This window comes from Lactuca saligna, chromosome 5 (assembly GCF_052625555.1).
Source record: "Lactuca saligna cultivar CGN05327 chromosome 5, ASM5262555v1, whole genome shotgun sequence".
Lineage (NCBI taxonomy): Eukaryota > Viridiplantae > Streptophyta > Magnoliopsida > Asterales > Asteraceae > Lactuca > Lactuca saligna.
The window spans coordinates 25,294,085-25,317,226 of record NC_136421.1 but is presented as its reverse complement, the minus strand read 5'-3'; the positions used below and the strand labels follow the sequence as shown (position 1 = coordinate 25,317,226).

The window sequence follows — 23,142 nt, the reverse complement described above, 5'->3', positions numbered from 1 at the left end:
TTTTTTGTGCCGCTGATTACCATGGGGGTTTTTAGTGGTACTTTTTCGGTTTTTAGTGGCACTTTTTCTGTGCCACTAAATGTCATTTTATTTGTAGTGGATCTTTGTCCATGAGATATTTATGTACACTGGCGTTTAAAGTCTCAATTTCCTTCATGAAAACTTTAAATGCATTCCCGGTTGTGGTTTTAGATGTTCTCCAAAAACAAGTGTGTTGTAGATGGCTCCAGTGTATCTCTTCTGTAAATTCTGGAAAATATGTCTAGCACAATGTATACGCTCTACAAATGGCATCAACTTCTTTACAACCTCAATCAAACCCTATAATAATAATAAAAACTTTAGTACCAACTTCATACTACAAATAGAAATACATTACTACATAATGTGCTCACCTTGTGTTAATCTGGCATTAAATTGTATCCATTTCCTAAGTTTAAGTTAAGGTTATCAATAATAAGATCCAAAAACCACTTCCAGTTATTCTTATTCTCCACACAAACCATAGCCCAAGCAATAGGATATATCTTGTCATTTGTATCCCTCTCAACTACACCAAACAATTCCCCCTTACAATTCCCTTTCAAAAAACACTCATCAAGACCTCTTATCTTTCTACAACCTTCAATCCAACCTTGTTTCACTCCTTGAAAACATACATAGAAATTGATAAAACGGTTATGTCCATATAGATCATTATCCATCTCTAGCTTCACAGTTGATCATGGATTTTTCCTCAATATCTCTTGCCCATATGACCATAGTTCTGCATATTGCTCCACAAGACTACCTTCAATAAGCTTCAATACATACTTTTTTGCCCTCCTGCATTGGCCTATGCTAACATGGATACTAAACTTGGTTATTAACTGTAACCTCAATTTTCTCACTCTCAATTTGTGACTATGTACAATTTCTTTGGTAAAGTGACTCCTAATCCATGCATATGTCACCAATGATCCTAACTTGAAGTTCCTAGCACAATTATGATAAATTTTAGTGACTTGATTTGGAAACTCTCTTCATCACTCATCCAAGAAGTCCATAATCAAAATAGGCAAGCATCCTTACTATACCTCACCAAAAGCGTTTTTCTATCATTTTTGTCAAAACATAGTTGATATCATTAGCCATATCATATTTCCACAACATTGATTTTACTTGCCATGCATCCTTAAATCTCATTCTAAGAATGGGTTTTTGTTTTTTCCAACGTAATAACTCATTAAAAATGGAATGAGTGTGCATGTTAGATTTAATTTATCTCCCATCATCATCTACAATGTTTTTATCCTCATCCTCATCAACACACAACTTACTCAAGAAAGGATCATTTGATGTCATATTCATAATCATTGCATCCTTATTAAATTCCACATCCATATTCCTAAGGTCATTTATGTTATCTTTATTTTCACCATCAATACAAGACTCATGTTCATCATTTGGATTGTCATCATCATCAAACCACTCATCTACTCACACCCCAATATAATCCATATAAACAAAAATTATATCATCTGTTGCATAAGAATTAAAAATAAAAGCAACATATTCCACATCATCTCAAATGGGATTAATCTCATTCATCAGGGAAAGACCTGGTTCATAGTAGTAAATTTTTTTTATACTCTTCATGCATGAAATGTTCAATGAACGTCAAACACTCAAAGTAAGTAATAACAAAAAAAATCAACATTATTGAACATGGTTTTCACACCACCAGTGTAAGAGAAGGGATTACGAGTAAATACCCCTTGATAGTTGAGTTCCACAATCACAAATAGTCCATTAGGGCCTGCTTGTGCCATTGCAGCTAGTTATTTGATTCTTCTGCTCACTCACAAAAATGGTTCCAAAACCCTAGCTGGCAATCGTTTTTTTCGAGTAGTAAAGAATGAAGTCGACTTGTGAAGAGGGTGAGGTATAAGTGTTGGACTTATTTATTTCGACTTGGAATATCTGACGTATGAGTAATTTCTCCATAAAAGAATACATTATTGAAACGTAGGCATTGTAACCGGTTAACCTTTTAAGGTGTAATTGATAGGTAAAAAAGGAGTTTAGTGGTCTACTATTCCAAAAAAAAAAATAGTGACCAAATCGGGAAAAAAAAAACCTTAACTTTATGGTGCTATAGTGACATTTTCCCCTACCTCTTTTAGTTATTTATATTATTTGATATTTATTATAATAAATCATTGTATCTCTAAAAGTTTTTCAGAAAAATCATTCATATGCATAAAAGTTTTCAAAAACACTATTTTTAGAATGCAACTTACTTTTTAATCGTGAAACACATTTTGTTAACCGTTAATCATCAACTTCATATTTCCTTCAATCACAAGACGCCTTGTATAAAATTATAACTTATGTTAATTTTTCTATAAAACTTGGAGTTATAAAGTTCTTGCAACCATATCCGTCGTTAATAGACTCTTGGCGCTGTGCTTAAACTTTAATATACATCATGAATATCTTTACAAAACTACTAGCTATATACATATTTAATAAACTCTTAGATGCTTATATCAACTTCACTTAGGTGCTGTTTGATTTTCTGAAGCAAAAATTCATGAAATCTGCGGACCACCTCTGCAACCCTCTGCAGTAGAAGAGGTGGACCAAACGGCTGCAGACTATAATAAGAAGCATGTTTGTTTTTTTAACATCTGCATACTGCTGCAGATATTAAAAAATTAAAATAAATTAATTTTATAAACCGAAAATAACTTTTTAATACATAAAATTTAATAATGTATAACATTTCGGTAAAAGTTAATGATATTTCAGTAAAAAAGAATGATATTTTAACAAAAAATAAAGATATTTTAGTAAAAAATAATGATATTTCATCAAGAAATTATCATTATTGAATATAAAAAAATGAAAAATAAATTCAATAAGAATAAACGAAAAAAAAATGTGAAATAAAATTTTAATAACATATAATCAAAATTTCAGCAATAAAAAAAGAAGAAGAGGATGTTGGAAGAGGTTAGAAGAGGCAGTACAAGTGCTGCGCCAAACAGAGCCTGCGCAGAGGTTTTTGACTCAGAAGACTTCTAAAAAACAAACAGCTGCAATATGAAAAGTGTTGCGCATGTGCTGCGCTGCGCAGCAGTAAGAGGTTTGAAGAGGTTTTTTTCAAAAAACAAACAGCACCTTAGTGTTTATGATTTATGTATATACTCCAAAGGGCATTGGATGCATGTAACACCCCGATCCTCAGGTATAATTAATTAAGAATTTCTGGATAAAGCTCTACTCGTCGAGTAGCAGCGGGGTGAGAACGCGTGGTTAGTGACCTACTCGGCGAGTCCACTATTGGGACTCAGCGAGTAGGAGCTGGCAGATGAAACCCTAAATCCCAGGGTTTGCAACCCTATTTAAAGAAGCCTCAGCCTCCTTTGGGACTCCTTACAGTCTTTGAGAACCCTTGAAACCCTAATTCGTGTGTGTGTGCCTTGGTGTGGGTTTGAAGCTTGGAAAAGAGGATCTTGGAGGAAGGAAGCTAAGAGTGCAAAGGAAATTGAAGCAAGAAATGAGTAGGAAGCAGGTTTTGCCTCAGCTAGCATCGTTTGAAGGTATCAAAGTACCATTCTTACTTCCTTTTCTTCCCTTTGGTTGATTCTAGGGCTTTTTATGGACTTTCAAGCTGGGATGTTTAGCTATGGGCTAGATCTGAAGTTGTAACTTCAGATCTGGACCCTCCTAGGATGCTAGAGTCATAAAGTTGTTGTATTGGTTGTGGTTGGAGTCCCTCTTGGACTAGAAGCTCCATTAAGAACTTAAAATAGACATTTGGAGCCTTTATAACCATGCATGCACGTAAAGCTTGCAACTTTACGTGGTAAGTATGCTCTAGAAGCTTGGATCTGTGATTTGGAGTCGCTACATGGCTCAAAACAAGTCTGTATGGAAAGAGGATTGGATGGAATCGGCGAGTCTCAATGATGACTCGGCGAGTCACATGAAGATGGTCATTGAACTCAGCGAGTTGGATGAACAACTCGGCGAGTCCGATGAAAATCACCATAAAACTCGACGAGTTGAAGAACAACTCGGTGAGTCGGATGGATTTTCCCTTGGATAGGCATGCGGGTGTACCTGTCGAGTTACAAGGAGGAAACTCGACGGGTGGCCCTTAAGGATTGATCGGGATTCGAAAGGACTCGACGAGTCACTCCGATAACTCGGGGAGTTGGAATGTGCTCCACGAACTCGGTGAGTGGCCGAGTGCACTCGGTGAGTTGAGGTCAACATGGATTGTTGACCTTGACTGAGGACTCTGACCTTGATCGGGAAACTAAGAGGTTATGGGGTGTCTCATAAGAGTAATAACTTATGAGTATATTGTGCCATGGTTATAGGTGGTGGTGCTGATGTCAAGTGATCCGATAGTTGGAGTTTGCATTTCAATCGACATCTGCGTGGTGAATTATCCTCACTATATCGATAGGGTCTACGGCACCATGGTCGGCCCTCTATGATTTACATCCTGGTTTAGGATGTTTGCTTTGTTATTACCATGCTAGATTTCATCCTGGTTTAGGATGGGTGTTATGTTATTGCTTTGTTAGAATTCATCCTGTTTAGGATGGTTGTTATACTAGAGATCGGTTAGATCGGTTATTATGGTATGCTACATATGATTCTGATCTGTTAGATCGGAATCAGGATAGATAGTATGTTATACTTTTATGATCCGTAAGGATTGGTATATTAGTGGCCTGTTAGGTTGATACTCTAGTTACGAGTGAAACTCTATCATTGATGGTTAATGAGATAGATATGTTTGCTATGTGTATATGTCAGTATATGATAGTATGCGTACATGGTTAGTTGCTTGTTGGTTGGGTTGAGGAAGTCCTACATTGTGCTGAAGGCCAATACACCCTCTGAGCAGCCCGGGGAGACTGTAGGCCCACGCGGCGGACTAGTCATGCCGAAGGCTCGGGATAAAGTCAGATAGACTGTAGGCCCAGTAGGGCGGACTAGTCCGGCCGATGGCCCAGTATGCAAGTTGTTTTATTGATCGTTATGGCTATGGTTTCTGTTAGTATGGTGTTGGTATTTTGGGGGTAGCTCACTAAGCCCCGAGCTTACAGTTTTTAGTTTATTGTTTTAGGTACTTCAGGAGAGCGAGGGAAGGCAAAGGTGTGACCGTACCGCTCTTCATCCTCATGGTCTATTTTGGTACATTCTGTTGATAAACGAATTGGAAGTTTTTTGTAAAAACAATTACTATTTGACTCTTTTGTTAGTATTAAAAGTTTAAATTTGGCGTAAATTTTTGGGTGTTACAATGCATTTGTTGAAAAATCATTAGGTGAAATCAAATTCTTAGTTAAAATTCTTAGGTGTATTTTTCCTAAAGATTAATATTCATATTCTCATATTTTAATCGTGAGGAATGAGAGACAGGTTTGAATAACAACGTACAAATGGTAAGGAACAATCATTAAAAGTATGTTGTTATTTCTGGAGAATCTAAAATACTCGAGAGGCATCACAAATAAGGTGTGATGGTTTGAATGATAATTATTTCGAGGAGAATGTCACGGTTTGGAACTTAGTTGGATATAAAAGGGTAAAATTGGAAGATTGATCAAAGTGGAAGTGCATTTTCACGCATTTTGAAATTACTGTTGAGATTACCATGGTTTGAGAATGGCAAAGTTCATACTTTTTGGAGCAACATTATATACAAGCAAGGTGAGTTTATACCATTTTGATGCATATAACTTTCATTTGTGGTATGTTCTTATGGATTTGCGTTTGCTTGCAATTAGTGACATGATAATTTTGTTCTTGACTTATGGTTGCAGATCATTTTGTTGTTATTTACTTTAGTATTAGAAATCATACATAAATGATCTCAATGCCAAATGGAAAAATGTTCGAAGCAATATATATATATATATATATATATATATATATATATATATATATATATATATATATATATATATATATATATATATATATATAGAGAGAGAGAGAGAGAGAGACTATTTGTGTCATGAAATAAGTTTGTAGTATATAGTTATTACATATATCAAAGGTTTTCCAAATGACTAATTAGACCACATAAATTATGCCTTAAATTTATTGATTGATTTAATTGTAATCAAAAATGCATAGTGACCGTAATGTGGATTTTCTTAAGAGATGTATGTTATACATGCAATTAGATTGTAAGGAGAGGCATACGTGTTTTACATTCTCTCCACAATAGAACACCCTAAATCATTTTGATTCGCTTCTTGAATCTTCTCAATCCTAAGAGTCTTTTGGACTTTTGGCGAATCAATTTATGATAAGGCACTACAATAATATGACATGATCATCAAATCCTATAAAGATTCGATTTCCATCTGGGAAGTTCGTATCTTGTTCACCATTGTATCTATTTGAAACTGAATAAAAATGGATGAGAAATCAATTTACTTGTTTATGAGTTACAAGAAGGAAGTAAAAGAATACGAGAAAGAATATTATATGGCATATATTATCAATTTAACCAATAATTTTTTTAATAAACTCATTCATCATATTTTATTGGACGATTGAAGGATGTTAGAACAATAGTCCAAGAATGATTTTTTGTTAGATGTGTTAAAATGCACATGTTAAACAAGCATGCAACACGTTTAAAACACTTTAATTCTTAAAGTGGATACAAAGCAATGTTTTATAAAGCTCGTCATATCACGTTAGTGTTCCAAGGCTAATATCCGAAGTCACGCCATAAGAAACACTCCCTTAAGTCATATATATATATAGGTTTAGGTTCATTTGAGACCATTCTAATTTTGTGAGACCGTAATACTAAATCTAAAAATAATTTTAAAATGCAAAATAAGTGGAAAAATCCAAAAATTCTTTTTTTAAATATTATTTTCGAAACTTGAATTAACTAAACAAAATAAAAAAGAATCTCATTTTTTTTTAAAATACGTAAAATATTCTAATAGAATATTACAATGTATATATATTCTAAAAAATAATTTTAAAATGCAAAATAAATGGAAAAATATAAAAATTCTTTTTTTAAATATTATTTTCGAAACTTGAATTAACTAAATTTTTTTTAAAAAAATTAAAAATAATCCCGTTTTTTTTTTTTGAAAAATACATGAAATATTCTAATAGAATATTACAATGTACATATTCTAAAAAATAATTTTAAAATGCAAAATAAATGGAAAAATTCAAAAATTCTTTTTTTAAATATTATTTTTGAAACTTGAATTAACTAAAAAAATAAAATAAATGCGTCTCACGGTCTAACAAAATTAGGCCGTCTCACATAAACGTAACCATATATATATATATATATATATATATATATATATATATATATATATATATATATATATATATATATATATATATATATATATCCAGAAAAGTCCCGATATTTTAGGAAAATTTTTAATAAAATCATTAATTTTATTTTTTGAATAAAAAAGTCCTGATTTTTTCAAAATGTGAAAAATCAGGACTTTTTTATTCAAAAAATAAAAAAGTCCTGATTTTATGGGCTTTTCTATTCAAAATGTGAAAAATCAGGACTTTTTTATTCAAAAAATAAAATTTAGGACTTTATTAAAAATTTGCCCAAAATATCGGAATTTTTCTGGAGATATCCAATATATATATATATATATATATATATATATATATATATATATATATATATATATATATATATATATATATATATATATATATATATATATATATATATATATAAAATGTTGGATAATAGTAGAAAACCAATATATTTATACATATAATTATAAATTAAATATAAAAAGTAAGTCGCTCCTTAAAAAATGTAATGTCTTTGTTATGACTTGTAAATCTTGTGACTCGATCTTACTTATTTAGAACTTTGTTATAGAAAGACAATCATAATATGCTAACAAAAATGGTATTATTACATTAAACGTGTAATACTTTTACAAAGCAATTTCTAGGATTGTATATTTTAAGATTACACTTTATAAAAATCAACTCATTTAACATTGTCTACCCGTTTGAAATTTGACTCCATCATATATACTTAGTTAATTATTTACTTCACTCTGTCATTAACAATAAAAATTCAAATACAACTCAAATTAACTTATTAACAGGTGGAAATTCTCTAGTTTTGTAGTTTACTTTTGGTACTAATATCATAAAATCAATATCTTTGAATACTCGATAACAAAAATGCTTACCAATTTTTTTTTTTAATAGATAGAGAAAAAATATAACTGCATTAACTTGAAACCGTTGTATGTATTTTCACTAAAATATTAACACTGGCAACATTCTGTATAAAAAAAAACCCAAAGACTACCAATGATAATAATCTTTAATATAAAAGCTAAAGATTACCAATGTTGTAAAAATATCAACACTGGGTAATTCCTATTTTAGAGAACATACTTTGAAAAACATTTGAAGACAATTTATTTAAGTTTATAATCAAATAAGATCAAGACCTTTCAGTTACAAGAAAAATACATGTTTTTATCTTAGTGGCTCATATCTGCAGACACAATCATATATGTTCCCTTTGATCAACTTCTCTGCCAACCGTTGATTCTTCACCATTGCAAGCTACAAAACATTCATTCATCCACGCAATCATAATCATATAATCACTCTAATAAAATCCAATTATTTTACCAGATAAAATCATAAATAATCTTTTTTTTTTTTTTTTTTGTACCTTTAGAGTATCACATTTGAATCGAGCATTATAATTGGTATGCAAAGCTCGTCCCATGCCTTCCAAAATGACCTATATGAAATATTAAAAAAAAAACGAGTTGTTTTTCAACTGAGTTGCAACAATAATAACTAAAATAAAATTAATAATAAGAAAGAAGAATACCAAGTCAGCATCTTTAGCAACAGCAGCCAGGTCAGAGCTGACCTGTCTTAAGTCAATGCATGGACTCCCACATCCATTTCCAACAACCATTAAAGGAGTTGAAGGAAGCTTTTGTCTAGAACCTTCTAGAATATTATTCATTGCATCAACAAGTAATCCACCAGCTTCAGCCGCTCCTCGAAGAATGTCACAATGCTGTAAATTACAATAATTATTGCCTAAATTTGTGATTATTTGATTCTATTTGTTATTTTTCACGTTGCAATAATCACTTTCAAAATGCACATCTAATATCGGGCCCCACAAATGTTATAATGTTGGCATACCTTGGTAGCCTCGGCTACAATTTTCGAAAGTTCCATCGCAGTGACATCATTTAGTGCTGGAAGGGAGTTTGCAACCAACACAACCTACAAAAACACATGCCACATTCAGTACTGTCAACTGTCTACTATCTACTATCTACTGTCTACTATCAACTGTCACTGACTGTTATTAATAGTCAATGGCTTACTTGAGTTCCACGGCGTAGCAATTCTCGAGCAAGGGGAAGCATTCCGAGTATGACATCAGCACCAGAGTTGTCAACAAAGAGCAATGCTCGTTTATGGGCTCTAAAACCCATTCTTTCCTTAAAGGCATCAAAATCATCCACCTGAAACAAATGCATTATAATAAATAATTTGTTTAGAAAATTTTTTCCACATGTTTTATTTTTTTCTTTACATTGAGATAATGTAATATAAAAAAGGCACTTACGCGCCAAGGTCTTCGCATCTTTTTGCGACTCATTCTATAGATTTCAATAATCGTGCCTTTGTGATAAAGATCAACACAAGCACTTGATCCCCAATCAAATATGTTTGCAGCAAGAACGCCTTCAATTAACGTAAGCAGTCTTGTTTCCTGAAATGAAATTAAACTATTCATTTTCAACTATTGAAATTTTAGGATATACTTAAAAATTTTACTAGAAAAAAAACACTTTTTAGAAAATATTCCGTGTAAAAGATTTGTTGGGATTTTACCTCATTCATACTATCAAGCTCCAAGAGAAGGTCAGGCAAAACAGCAAGTGATGCCTCGTTTTCCCTAACACAATCAAAATAATTGAGGGGAAAGAAAAAGGAAGGTATATAATATAAGATCAAATAAAATAAACACAACATATCTTTTTTTTCATTTAAAAACCAAAATCAAAGCTTCATACCTCTGTTTTATAGTACGATATGCATCAAAAAAATTAAAATCTCTCAAGCATTCTTCCCTCAACTCCAAAAGATTTGCTAGCCCTAATTTACCATATGCAGCAGGCTCCTCCATCAATCTACATGAATCATGATAATTAGTTAATTTCACATTTATCTTCAATAACCAGTTTCATTGCAGCATTTCTTTATGTAATTCTCTAAAATGTGATTCTTTTTCAATTTTCAATAAAAAAAAAGTTAAATTTTTTTTACCTTGCCAAGTGAGTAGAGAATGCACGAGAAAATGCATCGCCTCTTCTTCTAGCATCATCTGTTCCACCTTCACTAGCCACTGCCTGCATATTCAATATCAATATTAAAATGTTAATTCAAGATATTAATAACCACATATACAAATGTTATTAATATTATTTTTAAAACACCACTAATCTGAAAAATGATGGTTTACCTTGTCAACAAGATCTGGTAAATGTTCAGACAACACAGTGAACCAATATCTACATTAACAAGACATACAACATAAAAAAGAATAATTCTCATATTGAGGAAAATAAAATAACTAACTATTTAAAACTTACTCAAGTTCATTGGGGTCCGCAAGGTCAATAGTGTTAGGTTCATAGCTGAAAACAACCAAAATGTATAAACTTAATGAGGGGAAAAAAAGAAAAAAGGAGTAAGAAAGAGTCATCCATCTTTTCCCAATAGGAGTTTATATTATATATTACTGATTAAATTTTTATATAAAGAGTAATTTGTGTACCTTTTTGGGTTAGATAACAAGGGGAAAACTTCTAATGAAGGAACTAAATGAAGAACACCAACATTTAAATTACTTTCATCATAGCGTAAGATATCTCCTTTTGATGAAGGAGCCTCAAATCCACCTAAACCAGTTGTTCTTGGAGAAGCCATGGGAACAGGATTAGTGATTTGAGTTCCCTTTTGTACAAATTTTTCCATCCAAGATATCTGTGCATACACATATTAAAAGGTTGTGAATACACACAAACAACATTAACATAAATATACCACCAATAAGTGACAAAATGACCTAAAAAAACATATTGGAATCCATTCGGAAATAGTTCAAATATACAACATATCATGTCGCTGAGAATATGTGATGATGAATTTCACATGATTTGGCACATAAAATCCAAAACAAACATTACCACATGAACATGGGTTGTATAGAACTATAGATAATATTACATCTCATCCATCAATAATTCACTTGTTATTTTTTGAGACACGTATTTATATTTTATTAATGTGATTTTTAAGCATATGTTCTTTTTTTAGAGAAGTATTGAGTACTTTCTTTCTTTTTGTTAGTGGGTCATGTACATAATTGATTCCAAAGGACAATCCTCTCCTTTGAATCTTATTCCACTTGATGTATTTTCATGAAAACAAGTTAGAGAATCGAATCGAAATAAGATAATTAAACAACTAGTTGATTAAAACTAGGGGTAGTTACGTAATTTAACATAGATGATACACTTGCCTTCTCACTCAAGTTACCGAGTGCAGGACCATGGATCTTTCCTCCAGTATATGGAGCACCCATTGGAAATCTTTCAACTAATTGATGAACCATTAAGTGATCCAATCCATGCTTATTGTTGCTCATAAATGCACCTAAAGCTCCCAAAAACCCTTCATGATGCAAAAACATAGCTTCTGCCCCTCCTTTTGACCTAAAAAATATAACTTAAAATTTTTTTTTTAAAAAAAAAAAGTTCAGTGGTAATGAAAAGATCGATTAGGTTTTGTTTTTGTTATGTACCAGAATTGGATTGCAAATGAAATTGTGTCCATGGTATAAGCATGACCCCTTATAAAATATCCTCCAAAAAATATCCTCTTAATCCCAAGTTGTAACGCAGTTAAATAAGATATCTGTATATTAGAATTCAAATAAGAAATAGAGTTCACAAGATTCTTTTATTTGTCTTTATTGATGAAATTATTTTCGTTAAAATACCTGGCCAATATTATAAGAAATCATATGCAAGAGAGATAGAGAAATGTCTTCAGCTCTATAATCTTCAATATCTTTGTCCTCTGCAATCACCTTGCCAAAACTAGAAGCAATTGTTGCTGCAGAGAGTCCAATCTGCAATAATAACATATTAAAATTAATCTACTCATGTCACAAAAAATAATGACATTTGTTTACACCAATTAACATTCAGAATTTTCATTTTCTTTATTCAGAATTAACCTTTGAGTAGTCCAAGCCACCATAGATGTCACCAACTAGCATGTCTATAGATCTACTGTCGCCTCTTTGACTTAACTCCAAAAGTTCATCAAAACTATAACATTTGTTGTTAGATTTAGAGTGGTGAAAATGGAAATGAAAGATAATTTAGCAAATGTTAGAGAAATAATCACCTATTGCACTTTGTTAATAGTTTTCCTAAACCCCAATATGTCCCACCACCTACATTTGTCCCATTAACCCGTTGAAACTTCCTGTCACCATCAACCTGTATCATTCAAAATTTGAATATTTATTAATTCCTACTCATTTATTTTGGGAAATTCAAAAAAGAATGTTTTTTCCTATTGCATTTATTTGGAATAGGAGTATAAACTAAAAAGAAATAAAGAAGTATCTATCACCTTCATCATGCTAACACTAGATCCAATGTTAACAAGAAGATATGGATACAACTCATTATGGTCTATCTGCACAAACTCCTTATGACCTTCCCTATGAGTGAAGGCTTCATGGCGAATTTCCTTAAAAAAAATAGGTCATTTAATTTATATGTCATATAAACCAAAATACTCAAGTTTTTTTTACATATAAATTTTTTTGAAGCACCTTTAGCGAAAAATTTGCACCAGTTACAAGGCAATCTATCTCGTCTTCTTTTTCAATGCTAACCCCAAGTTTTTCTTTAAATAAATCCGCAAACTTGTAGGCCCCACCACCAGTAACCTTTCAACCATTTTAACAAATCAATAGAGATACAAAAACCATCCTTTTTTTTTAAAAAAAAAAATTAACATTTTTTTGAATATCAATGAATAATGAGGTGTATTGAATACCTTGATTACTGCATTATCGCCATCTGTCATACATGATAGAAACAAGTTCGTATAAATAAAAGTTTATATGAAAATTTATCAGAAACTTTAGGATGATACAAAAAAGAGTTGTATTGCACCTCCTATGTGAAGCTGCTTGGATCGGATGAATTCTAAACACTCGTTGATTTTGTTTGTTTCAAACTTTATGAAATGGAGCCTCCCTCCAAGAATTGGGGAAGACTTGTTTCTCTTGTTATTGACTAAAAACTCCTCGTGTCTTGAAAAATAAATTAGCTTAATGAGAGAGCCTGGTGCAAATTATGAAAAAACGAACAACATTATCATCATTTTTTTTTCAAATTATGACCAAATTGCGATAGAGATTCCCATTTAGAGTAACAAATTCACCTCCAATATCCAGTGACAAATATGAAATATCATCAGATTGATTAGGTAACAGAATCGTGGGATCTTTTTCTTCAAAATTCCCATGAATGGCTGCACCACTAAGATCAAGCAGAGGGCGACTACTTGATCGCTGAATTGAAGTTCCAACCGGCGACATCATCTGTTCTTCACTCTCTAAGACACCTTTTTGATCCTTTTTTTTGTTTCTTCGCTATAATTTTCAGCATCCCCAATATCTTTTTCGTCCCTTCTAACAACACCCATCACTGAATTCAATGATCTGCTCCGGTCAAAGTCTAAATTGGGTTGCGCATTTGTTGACTTAATAAACAGAAGAAAAAATATATAATTGATTATCTTTAAAACGAGAACAACAATCACACAATCACTAATATATATACTTTCTAACATAGTATGCGGGAAGAAAGGTGCAGAATTCCATCGTGCCTATTAAGTGTATGAAGCCAAATTTGATTGAATATATATATATATATATATATATATATATATATATATATATATATATATATATATATATATATATATATGGAAAAGTGAATATGTGGTTGTTATGTACCTAAACTTAGGTATAGAACCTTTTAAACAACGTAGTTTTAAATAAAACAAATCCAATTTCATTTTATCTTAGTTTTGTTTTAATAGAATACCATTGAATTAAGTTCAATTATGGTATGAAAAAGATCAATTATATATATTTTATTGCAAATGATTATTGAGTTTATAAAGAAAATAAAAAACCAATAGTTTTTAATGAATGTAACTCAAGTGTTTTGTATTTCAATTGAAAAAAAATATATCCAATGATTTTGTGAAAAGCTTGATTGAGTTATGACATGTTCTTCTTTTATCTTTTATTCTATTAGTTTTCATTTAGAATTTAGTAGGGTTGATGAAATGGTCACGACTTTTAATGCTTTAAGTTCTTAAACACAATGAAGAAAAAGAATATAAATTTGATCGATTTAGTAAGTCACATGATTAATGAAGAATATTAAAAGAGATATCATGATTAGTTTGGATATAAATGGATCAAAACTACATTGTTTGGAGGGTTCTATATATAAGCTTAGGTACATTACAGCCACATATTCCCTAAGCCCATATATATATATATATATATATATATATATATATATATATATATATATATATAGGTTCAAATGTTTCTAGCAACTGTTGTTTGCATGTATGCACCAATGAGAATTGAGGAAATAATAAATTATTTAATAAATCATTTAACGATATTATAGTAATCTTTACATATTTAATTATGGTAGATAATTAATATGTTTATTATCCCTTTAAATATGGGATATCAAAGTCAAAACCTATAGAAAAAACCCAACAATTGTCGTCGTCAATTTTCTTCATTCTCTGTTGTCTCGCTGGAGAAATCGAACCATCAAAGTCGTTCCTCCACCTTATTCTTCAACTACCCATCATCTTCCATAGCCCCACTACTTGTAGCATCACACAATTTCGTCTTCCTTCCTTCCCCTCCATTGCCGATACCCAAACCAAACCATCATCTCGCGACCACAACCTTCTTTTCGGACTACCATCAGTTAACGTCGACGTCCACGACATCGATGACGAGTAGCTCCTTACCAGCAACGTCGATAGTTTAGTTCCCGGTGATGACGACCACGACCAGGTAGCTTCTTCTTTTCTGTTTTTCTTTTTTGTTCTCTTCCCCCTATGACATTCGGTATTGATGTCCAATTGTTTCAATCCCTTGCTAAAATTGCTGAAGATATGGCGGAATTTGTACTTGTCTGTCGATATCTTATGTTATCTGCTGGAATTTGGTAAGAAAATTGGTCTTGTTGCCGTAATACCACCACAACTCTGATGTCAAAATCAAACTGGTAAGCTTATTCTTCTTCCCTTTTTCTTTTCATTAATCTGTTGTTTTCTTTTTCTTTCTTCTTTCTGATATGAGGTAACATATGAAATCATATGTTGTGTTTTCTGGAATATAAAATTATATATTCTTTGTTTGCTAAAACGTTGTGTTTGCTGAAACATGAAACTAGATGCAAAAATCAGTTTTTTTTTAATGATATTACTTTACTGAAATATGATATTAGATGACGAAATCTGAACTTTGATGCTATTTGTATGTTAAAATATAAAGTTAGATGTAAACAAAGATGCAAACGAAGGTGGTTTTTTACACTAGGTGGGATAGATACTATCTATTTGGACCTTTTTACCCTTGGAGGGTCTTCTTCCTACTGATTTGTAACACCCAAAGTTTTAAAGGCCAAGAAAGGAAAGAAAGCCCTAATTTTAAGGGTCGACTCGGCGAGTTCAAGGAGGGACTCGGCGAGTCCGAGCGGGATCCGGGTCAAGGTGTAAGTGGCCAACTCGGCGAGTCGGCCAAGTGGACTCGGCGAGTCTAGTCTGTGCGAGGAAAATGCTAAATTCAGGACTTTGGGCACTATTTAAGCTTCTTATTCTCTCCATTAGGGTTCCTTATAGCATCCCTCGTTCAGAAAATGAAGCCTAAGCCTCCATTGTTGTGCATCCAAGCTTCCAAGCCATTTTTGGGTGATTTGAAGGAAGAAGAGGAAAGGGAATCAGTGAAGCTTCAAGAATTGGCTTCAAATCTGGAGTTTGTGGAGTCTTTCTAAGGTATTGAAGGTATTAAGTCATTTCCTCCCTCGGATCTATTTTTGGTTGTGAGTTTTGGGCTTTTTAAGCCATGATTAGACCCTTATGGGTTAGAAGCCGGATCTGGAGTTGCTACTTCAAATCCAAGTGTGTTAGGGCCTGGAGAAGCAAAAAGTATCAGCCCTTGAGTCGATTTTGAAGCCCCTTGGCCTTAAAGCCTAGTTTATGGCATATTTTGCCTAGATCTCCTTCTCTACACGTAAAGTTTGCAACTTTACGTGAGGAATAGGCTTGGGAAGGGTAGATCTACAGTTTGGAGTCCATGCATGACTCAAAAGTCCTCTGCATGTAAGGAGAACTGAAGGGACTCAGCGATTCCTTTGAGTGGACTCGGCGAGTAGCATGAAGTTGTGGAGAAAATCGACGAGTGGGATGAACAACTCGTCGAGTCATATGAAGATTGCCTTGTACTCGGCGAGTCTGTTCTTGGACTCGGCGAGTCAGGTCGCAAAACCCCCAAACCCTTCGAGTTGAGACTCAAATCAGTGAGTCGGGTGGAGACTCAGTGAGTTGGACAGGTTAGGACTCAGAAATCGGTAGACTCGGCGAGTCATGGACTGACTCGACGAGTCGAGACGCGAATGGAAGGAATCTGAACATTTTGAACTCGGCGAGTAAGGTTGACCTGGAAGGTTGACTTTGACCAGGGTTGACTTGGTTGTCTTTCGGGGGTCAGTTAAACTCAGTGTTGCTTTGATATTGGTAGTTCGGGGAGCAAAGGGAGCAGGAGTTCAGTGAGTTGTCGGGTAGCAGCCATTGAGATCATCAACAAGTTCAACCGGTACAGGTGAGTCTCCCTTTTGTGTGAATGGGTCTAAGGCCACAATGCCGACCCATGTAGTTACAAGTAGAAGACCCGGGGGTTAGCCCTAGGCACAGTATGCTAGTATGATGTTCAGGACGAGGTCCAGTAATAGCGGGCGGTGCCGAAGGATTGTTTATATGATAGTTTATACTTGTTGTCTGTGTGATACATGTATGTGCCTGGTAGGGAGGTGAGTGTGGTCGAGGTCCCGTATCTCACCAATAGCGGAGTGTGGACGGGGTTCCATGACTCATCAGTAGCAGGTCATGGGCGAGGCCCAAGATATGCGAGGCCGTAGGACAAAACCAGTTGCATGCGTTTAGTTATGTGTTGTGAAATGTTTATGCGTTATTATTTGGTGGGCGAGGCCCTGTGATAGGCGAGGCCTAAGTAAAACAGATCTGCATCCGAGGGGGGCTCGAAGCTAGGCGGGGCCGTTGTAGCGGGCGAGGACCGAGGTAGGGGGCAAGGCCCAAGATAGCGGGCATGGCCCAGTATGTGCAGTATGTAATTATGGCATGGTATGTGGTAGGGTGGGGAACACACTAAGCTTCGTGCTTACGGTTTTCAGTTTTGTGTAACGACCCAAAATTTAAGACCAAAAATTTCTTTAATAAATCATTACTTAAAGTAAAGTCATCATTCCAAAACATAATATGAGTATAAGTTTTCAAAACACATGTTCGTTATCAGAGTAAACATTCCCAGGTTGTCTAATCTATGGTGTGTGCCATGCGATCACCCCGAGCTCTTTCCTCCGCTACCAGAAGTACCTGAAACCAAAACTGAAAACTGTAAGCACGAAGCTTAGTGAGTTCCCCACCCTACCACATACCATGCATAACCACATACTGCACATACTGGGCCACGACCCCTACCTTGGGCCTCGCCCCCTACCTCGAGCCTCGCCCGCTACAACGGCCCCGCCGCTCCAGGCCTCGTCTAGCTTCGAGCCCCACTCGGATACAGATCTGTTTTACTTAGGCCTCGCCTGTCACAGGGCCTCGCCCGTCAACAAATAATAACACATACACATTTCACAACACATAACTAACACATGCAACTAGTTCTGTCCTAAGGCCTCGCCTATCCTGGGCCTCGCCCATGTCCTGCTACTGATGAGTCATGGAACCCTGTCCATGCTCCTAATGGTAGTGAGGTACGGGCCTAGCCCACTCTCACTCCTGTTCTAGTTCGGGCCTCGCCCCTAATCTGCTACTAGTGAGATATGGAACCCCATCAACACTCTGCTATTGGTGAGATACGGGACCTCACCCACACTCACCTCCCTACCAGGCACATACATGTATCACACAGACAACAAGTATAAACTATCATATATAAACAATTCCTTGGGCACCCGCCCGCTATTACTGGACCTCGTCCTGCAACCAATACTAGCATACTGCGCCTAGGGCTAACCCCCGGGTCTTCTACTCATAACTACATGGGCCGGCATTGTGGCCTTAGACCCATTCACACAAAGGGAAACTCACCTGCACTGGCTGAACTTGCTGATGCTCTCACTAGTTGCTGCCTGACAACTCACGGAACTCCTGCTCCTCTTGCTCCCCGAACTACCAATATCAATGCAACACTGAGTCCAAATGACCCCCGAAAGACAGCCAAGTCCACCCTGGTCCAAAGTCAAAGTCCTGGTCAAAATCAACCTTCCAGGTCAACCCTACTCGCCGAGTCACCATACTGACTCGCCGAGTTCATAATCTTCAGATTCCTTCCATTCATAACTCGACTCGCCGAGTCTACCGATTTCTGAGTCCAGACCTGTCCAACTCATTGAGTCTCCACCCGACTCACTGATTCGAGTCACAACTCAAAGGGTTTGGGGTTTCGCGACCTGACTCACCGAGTCCAAGAACAGACTCGCCGAGTACAAGGCAATCTTCATACGACTCGATGAGTTGTTCATCCCACTCGTCGAGTTTCTCCACAACTTCATGCTATTCGCCGAGTCCACTCAAAGGACGCGCCGAGTCCCTTCAGATCTCCTTACATGCAGAGGATTTTAGAGTCATGCATGGACTCCAAACTATAGATCCACCCTTCCCAAGCCTATTCCACAAGTAAAGTTGCAAACTTTACGTGTAGAGAAGGAGATCTAGGCAAAATATGCCATAAACTAGGGTGTAAGGCCAAGGGGCTTCAAAATCGACTTAATGGCTGATACTTTATGCTTCTCCAGGCCTTAACACACTTGGATCTGAAGTAGCAACTCCAGATCCGACTTCTAACCCAAAATAATAACATTATGGCAAAAGAGCCCCAACAACCACACATAGATCTAGGTGCAAAAAGGGTCCAGGAACTAGTTTATTACCTCCAAGTGCTCAGAATGAACTCACAATCCCAGATCTATAGCTCCTTCTTGCTCCTCCAAGTTCCTTCTTCCTTTTCCAAGCTTTAATGCACCTTCCAAGGCTCAACTAGGAGATGTGACGGCTAGGGTTTGATACCCAGGGCTAAAGAGGCAGTAAGGAACCCTAGGAAGCAGATTAAGACATTTATATAGGCTCCAAGTCCCGAATTTAGGGTTTTCCACGCACAGACCAGACTCGCCGAGTCACCTTGACCGACTCGCCGAGTCGGTCGCTTACACCTCGACCCGGATCCCGCTCGGACTCGCCGAGTCCCTCCTTGGACTCGCCGAGTCGGCCCTTAAATTAGGGCTTTCCTTTCCTTTCTTGGCCTTAGAAACTTTGGGTGTTACAACTCTCCCCCACTTAAACTAAACTTCGTCCTCGAAGTTTACTATACTCTACTGCCGGCGATCAGCCGCCAAAGCCCCACCATCCATTCTAGCACCAGCTGCCTAACTTTGCTGGCCTTCCGTTTAACGATTCAGACGCACGCCAAACCTTACAGACAATAACTTCGGATGCATCCTGACCCTGAACATTCTGGAAACACAACTTACTCAACCGACAATCTTTCTGGTAATCTCCGAGTACCGCAACATAGGGGTTCACCCCTTCTTACCTTGCGTGGTTTCCCTGCCTTCCCAAGGCAACGCTCCATAACCATCTATCCCTTCTGCCACTGTGAAGACCCTTTCCTCACCCAATCTATTACTCCCTTCACTCCCAGTATGGGTCATCATTGCCAGTACCCTCTGGGAATTCATCATGCTATCATTTGGTGTCGAGCACCCCACGATCGACTAACTGAATTCCACCATACTCTGCATCCCCGCACTGCTACTGACTAGAAATCCTGCTATTCTTATCTGGCTTCCGAATGAACTGAGATCATCCTGGTCCCTACCAACCTATCAACAACTGGATTACCGACCCTCACCGATTATTGTCCCAGCACAACCACTAGTCGCTCCCAGCGACATTCGAAGATACTTCCGCCACCTATACTGCTCAATCTATTCTACCATGCTGGCACTACAAATTCCCTGGGATCCCCGATCTCCTTATCTAGACACCTAGATCCTTACCAGGTCCCACCTGTGCTACTAAAACTCACGGGCCTCGCCCACGGGTCTCACCCAACCATACTGCTGAGCAACCCTACTCCCAGGTCTCACCTATACTGCTGTCCTCATACGGGCCTCGCCCACGGGTCTCACTCGACTATAACCTAGCACGGTCTCTTCCGAGGTCTCATCTCTCAAAGGCTATACAGGCAACTCCATACCATTATCATCCATTCCCCATTCCCGATTCCTGTCTGAATGCTAGGAGATAAGGGCCTCGCCCCGACTCCGCCAACGAAGCTACTACGAAATGCTACGGCTTCCCCATAGTCTGACAACACTTCCACCACTGACTGCTAGTGAATGCTACAGCCGCCCCATAGTCTTACATCACTTTCCACTACTGACTGCTAACACGAAAACATCTCCTTCTATTTGACCACAAGATCTCCATTCCGACTCACACGAGTTCTACATGTGACCCTTTAACCTGAATCCGAACCACATACCCACCATTACCCTTCACACGCACGCACTGATGGGAAGTTCTCAAACTCCCAACCCTGAACTTCTAAACGTTGAACTATCCCCTTTCCTTCTCGGAAATCATATACCCGGTCTGGGTTCGCGTGCCCTTACCCTTATACACTCGGAGGATTCTCCCCCACCTGGATCCTGTTTACACCTCAATGATCGATGAGAAGAAATCCCAATCCTTGCTACCATAGTCACTCCACTGAGGAATCCCAAGCTTACCATAGTTAAGGATCTAACCTGTCCATTCTAAAACTTATACGGCTTCGAACTAGCAAGACATACCGAGTCTCACCAAGTCATGCTACGGGTACTGCACTCAAAGTAACCTTCTTCGATACAACTCATCCCTTAATTACTAACCAATAACCAAGGTATGCAAATGGCATATAACTCGATCACAATGAACCCGCTCGAAAATAAAATGCTCAACCACTAATGATGCAGAACCATAACAATATAATCATGTACAAAATAAAAGAACTGAAAATGGAAGTCGCATACCTGCAATGTCCGGTGTTGCTCGCATCTCCAAAGTAGCCATCTGAAAAGCCCTGCCTCCTACCGTAGGCGCCTCCGCACGGCCCAGACGGCCGTCTGCAATCCTCAAAGTTGCAGGGTCGGGTGTCATCACCCGTCCTGCAGAAAACAAACTAGGGCACTGGGCCTTCTTGTGGCCTAGCTGATTGCAGTGAAAACATATCAAGTCTGATCCCTGAGTGATGGTAGCAGTACAATCTCTGCTAAAATGACCAGTCCGACCGCACCTGAAATAGCCAAACTCACCACCACTACCACTCCTGCACGCGCCCCCGTGCGTCCTGCCACACCTTCCGCATCGACTGCGGTCCTGATAATCCCTCGACCTCGAATCCGTTCCCTTGGGCCTTTTGCCCGAACTCGCGGCTACCTAAACCTCATCCGGCTTCCTCTTCCGGATTTGTTCCAAATCAATTTCCCTCTCCCTGACCCAAGAAATCATATCCTCCAGAGTCTTACATCCGGACCTACTCACGAACTCCCTGATGTCATCCCTCAGCATCTCGTGATATCGTGCCTTCTTCATCTCCTTATCCGCAACATACTGCGGAACAAGAAGGGCTCTCTCTCTAAACTTGGCGGTGATCTCCGCCACAGTCTCAGTAGTCTGCGTCAAATCCTGAAACTCCCGGGCCAACTGCTGCACCTCAATAATCGGCGAAAACTCCGCTCTAAACCTCTCTGAGAAATCACTCCAAGTCATCGCGTCCAACGCGGCATCATCACCCAAAGCGTGACATCTCCTCCCACCAATCCCTCGCTCTGTCCTTCAGAAGACAGGAAGCGAGTCTGACCTTGTCCTCCTCAGGACACCGGCTCGTACGGAATGCGTTGGCAACATCAGCCAACCATCTGCTGCTAGCGATGGGGTCCCTAGCCCCATGATAATCTGGTGCCCCGCAAGCCCTGAACTCCCAAAATGTCAAGGTACGCGCTCCCAACAAAGCCATCATCTCAGTACGGAAGGCTCCCAGCCTCTCATCCAAAATCTCCAATATACCCTCCTTGATCGTGCCAAAGATCACAGGAGTCTGAGCTAGAATACTACGCGTAACCTTCGCTGATATCAACTCTCTCATCCGCTCCTCGAGCTACTCGGCCCCTAAACCCGAGCCCAATCCCTCTCCGGCGCCTGATCCGCCCGCTGGTCCCTCTTGCAATGTCACCATACTGAAACATACAACATAACCATTATTAGAATACTCCTCACTGCTGTGAGACTAAACATACTCAATACCAGGTTCCCGGTCTTGTCTCAGCCTTTCCCGAATCGAGTACGGATCCTATGCTTTCAGTAGTATGGGCCCATACTACCTTCCACATCTATCCGTACTTTCCTCAGGAACTACTTTGACTCCACCAGGTCCCTTTTCTACTTCTATTGCTCCCAGCACTACCTCATCCTAGGCTTACCCTAGGGAAACCTTTGACTCAACTCAAACCAGTCCTCAGCTGCTGAAGGCCTCCTCGCAATGCCAATTAGCCATCACCTAGATACCATCACATGGGACGAGGCTTAGATAATCCTTCAAGTAAAAGACTTGTTCCTAGAACGGTTGGA

General features: G+C 37.3%; 1 protein-coding gene across 1 annotated transcript; it reads right to left on the bottom strand.

Annotated features, from left to right (window-relative positions):
- Nucleotides 1-8,445: 8,445 nt before the first annotated feature.
- LOC144996978 (pantothenate kinase 2-like) lies at nt 8,446-13,735 on the bottom strand. The gene is made up of 22 exons (XM_078956791.1): nt 13,564-13,735; nt 13,293-13,463; nt 13,174-13,196; nt 12,947-13,063; nt 12,742-12,861; nt 12,511-12,605; nt 12,338-12,431; nt 12,098-12,229; nt 11,900-12,012; nt 11,618-11,810; nt 10,871-11,079; nt 10,686-10,730; nt 10,556-10,604; nt 10,360-10,442; nt 10,107-10,223; nt 9,925-9,988; nt 9,656-9,802; nt 9,411-9,551; nt 9,223-9,306; nt 8,897-9,091; nt 8,732-8,803; nt 8,446-8,619 (listed from the first exon to the last, which is right to left on the bottom strand). Exons 1-22 carry the CDS (start codon nt 13,721-13,723, stop codon nt 8,530-8,532), a joined length of 2,514 nt encoding a protein of 837 aa, XP_078812917.1. The 5' UTR covers nt 13,724-13,735; the 3' UTR covers nt 8,446-8,529.
- Nucleotides 13,736-23,142: the final 9,407 nt, after the last annotated feature.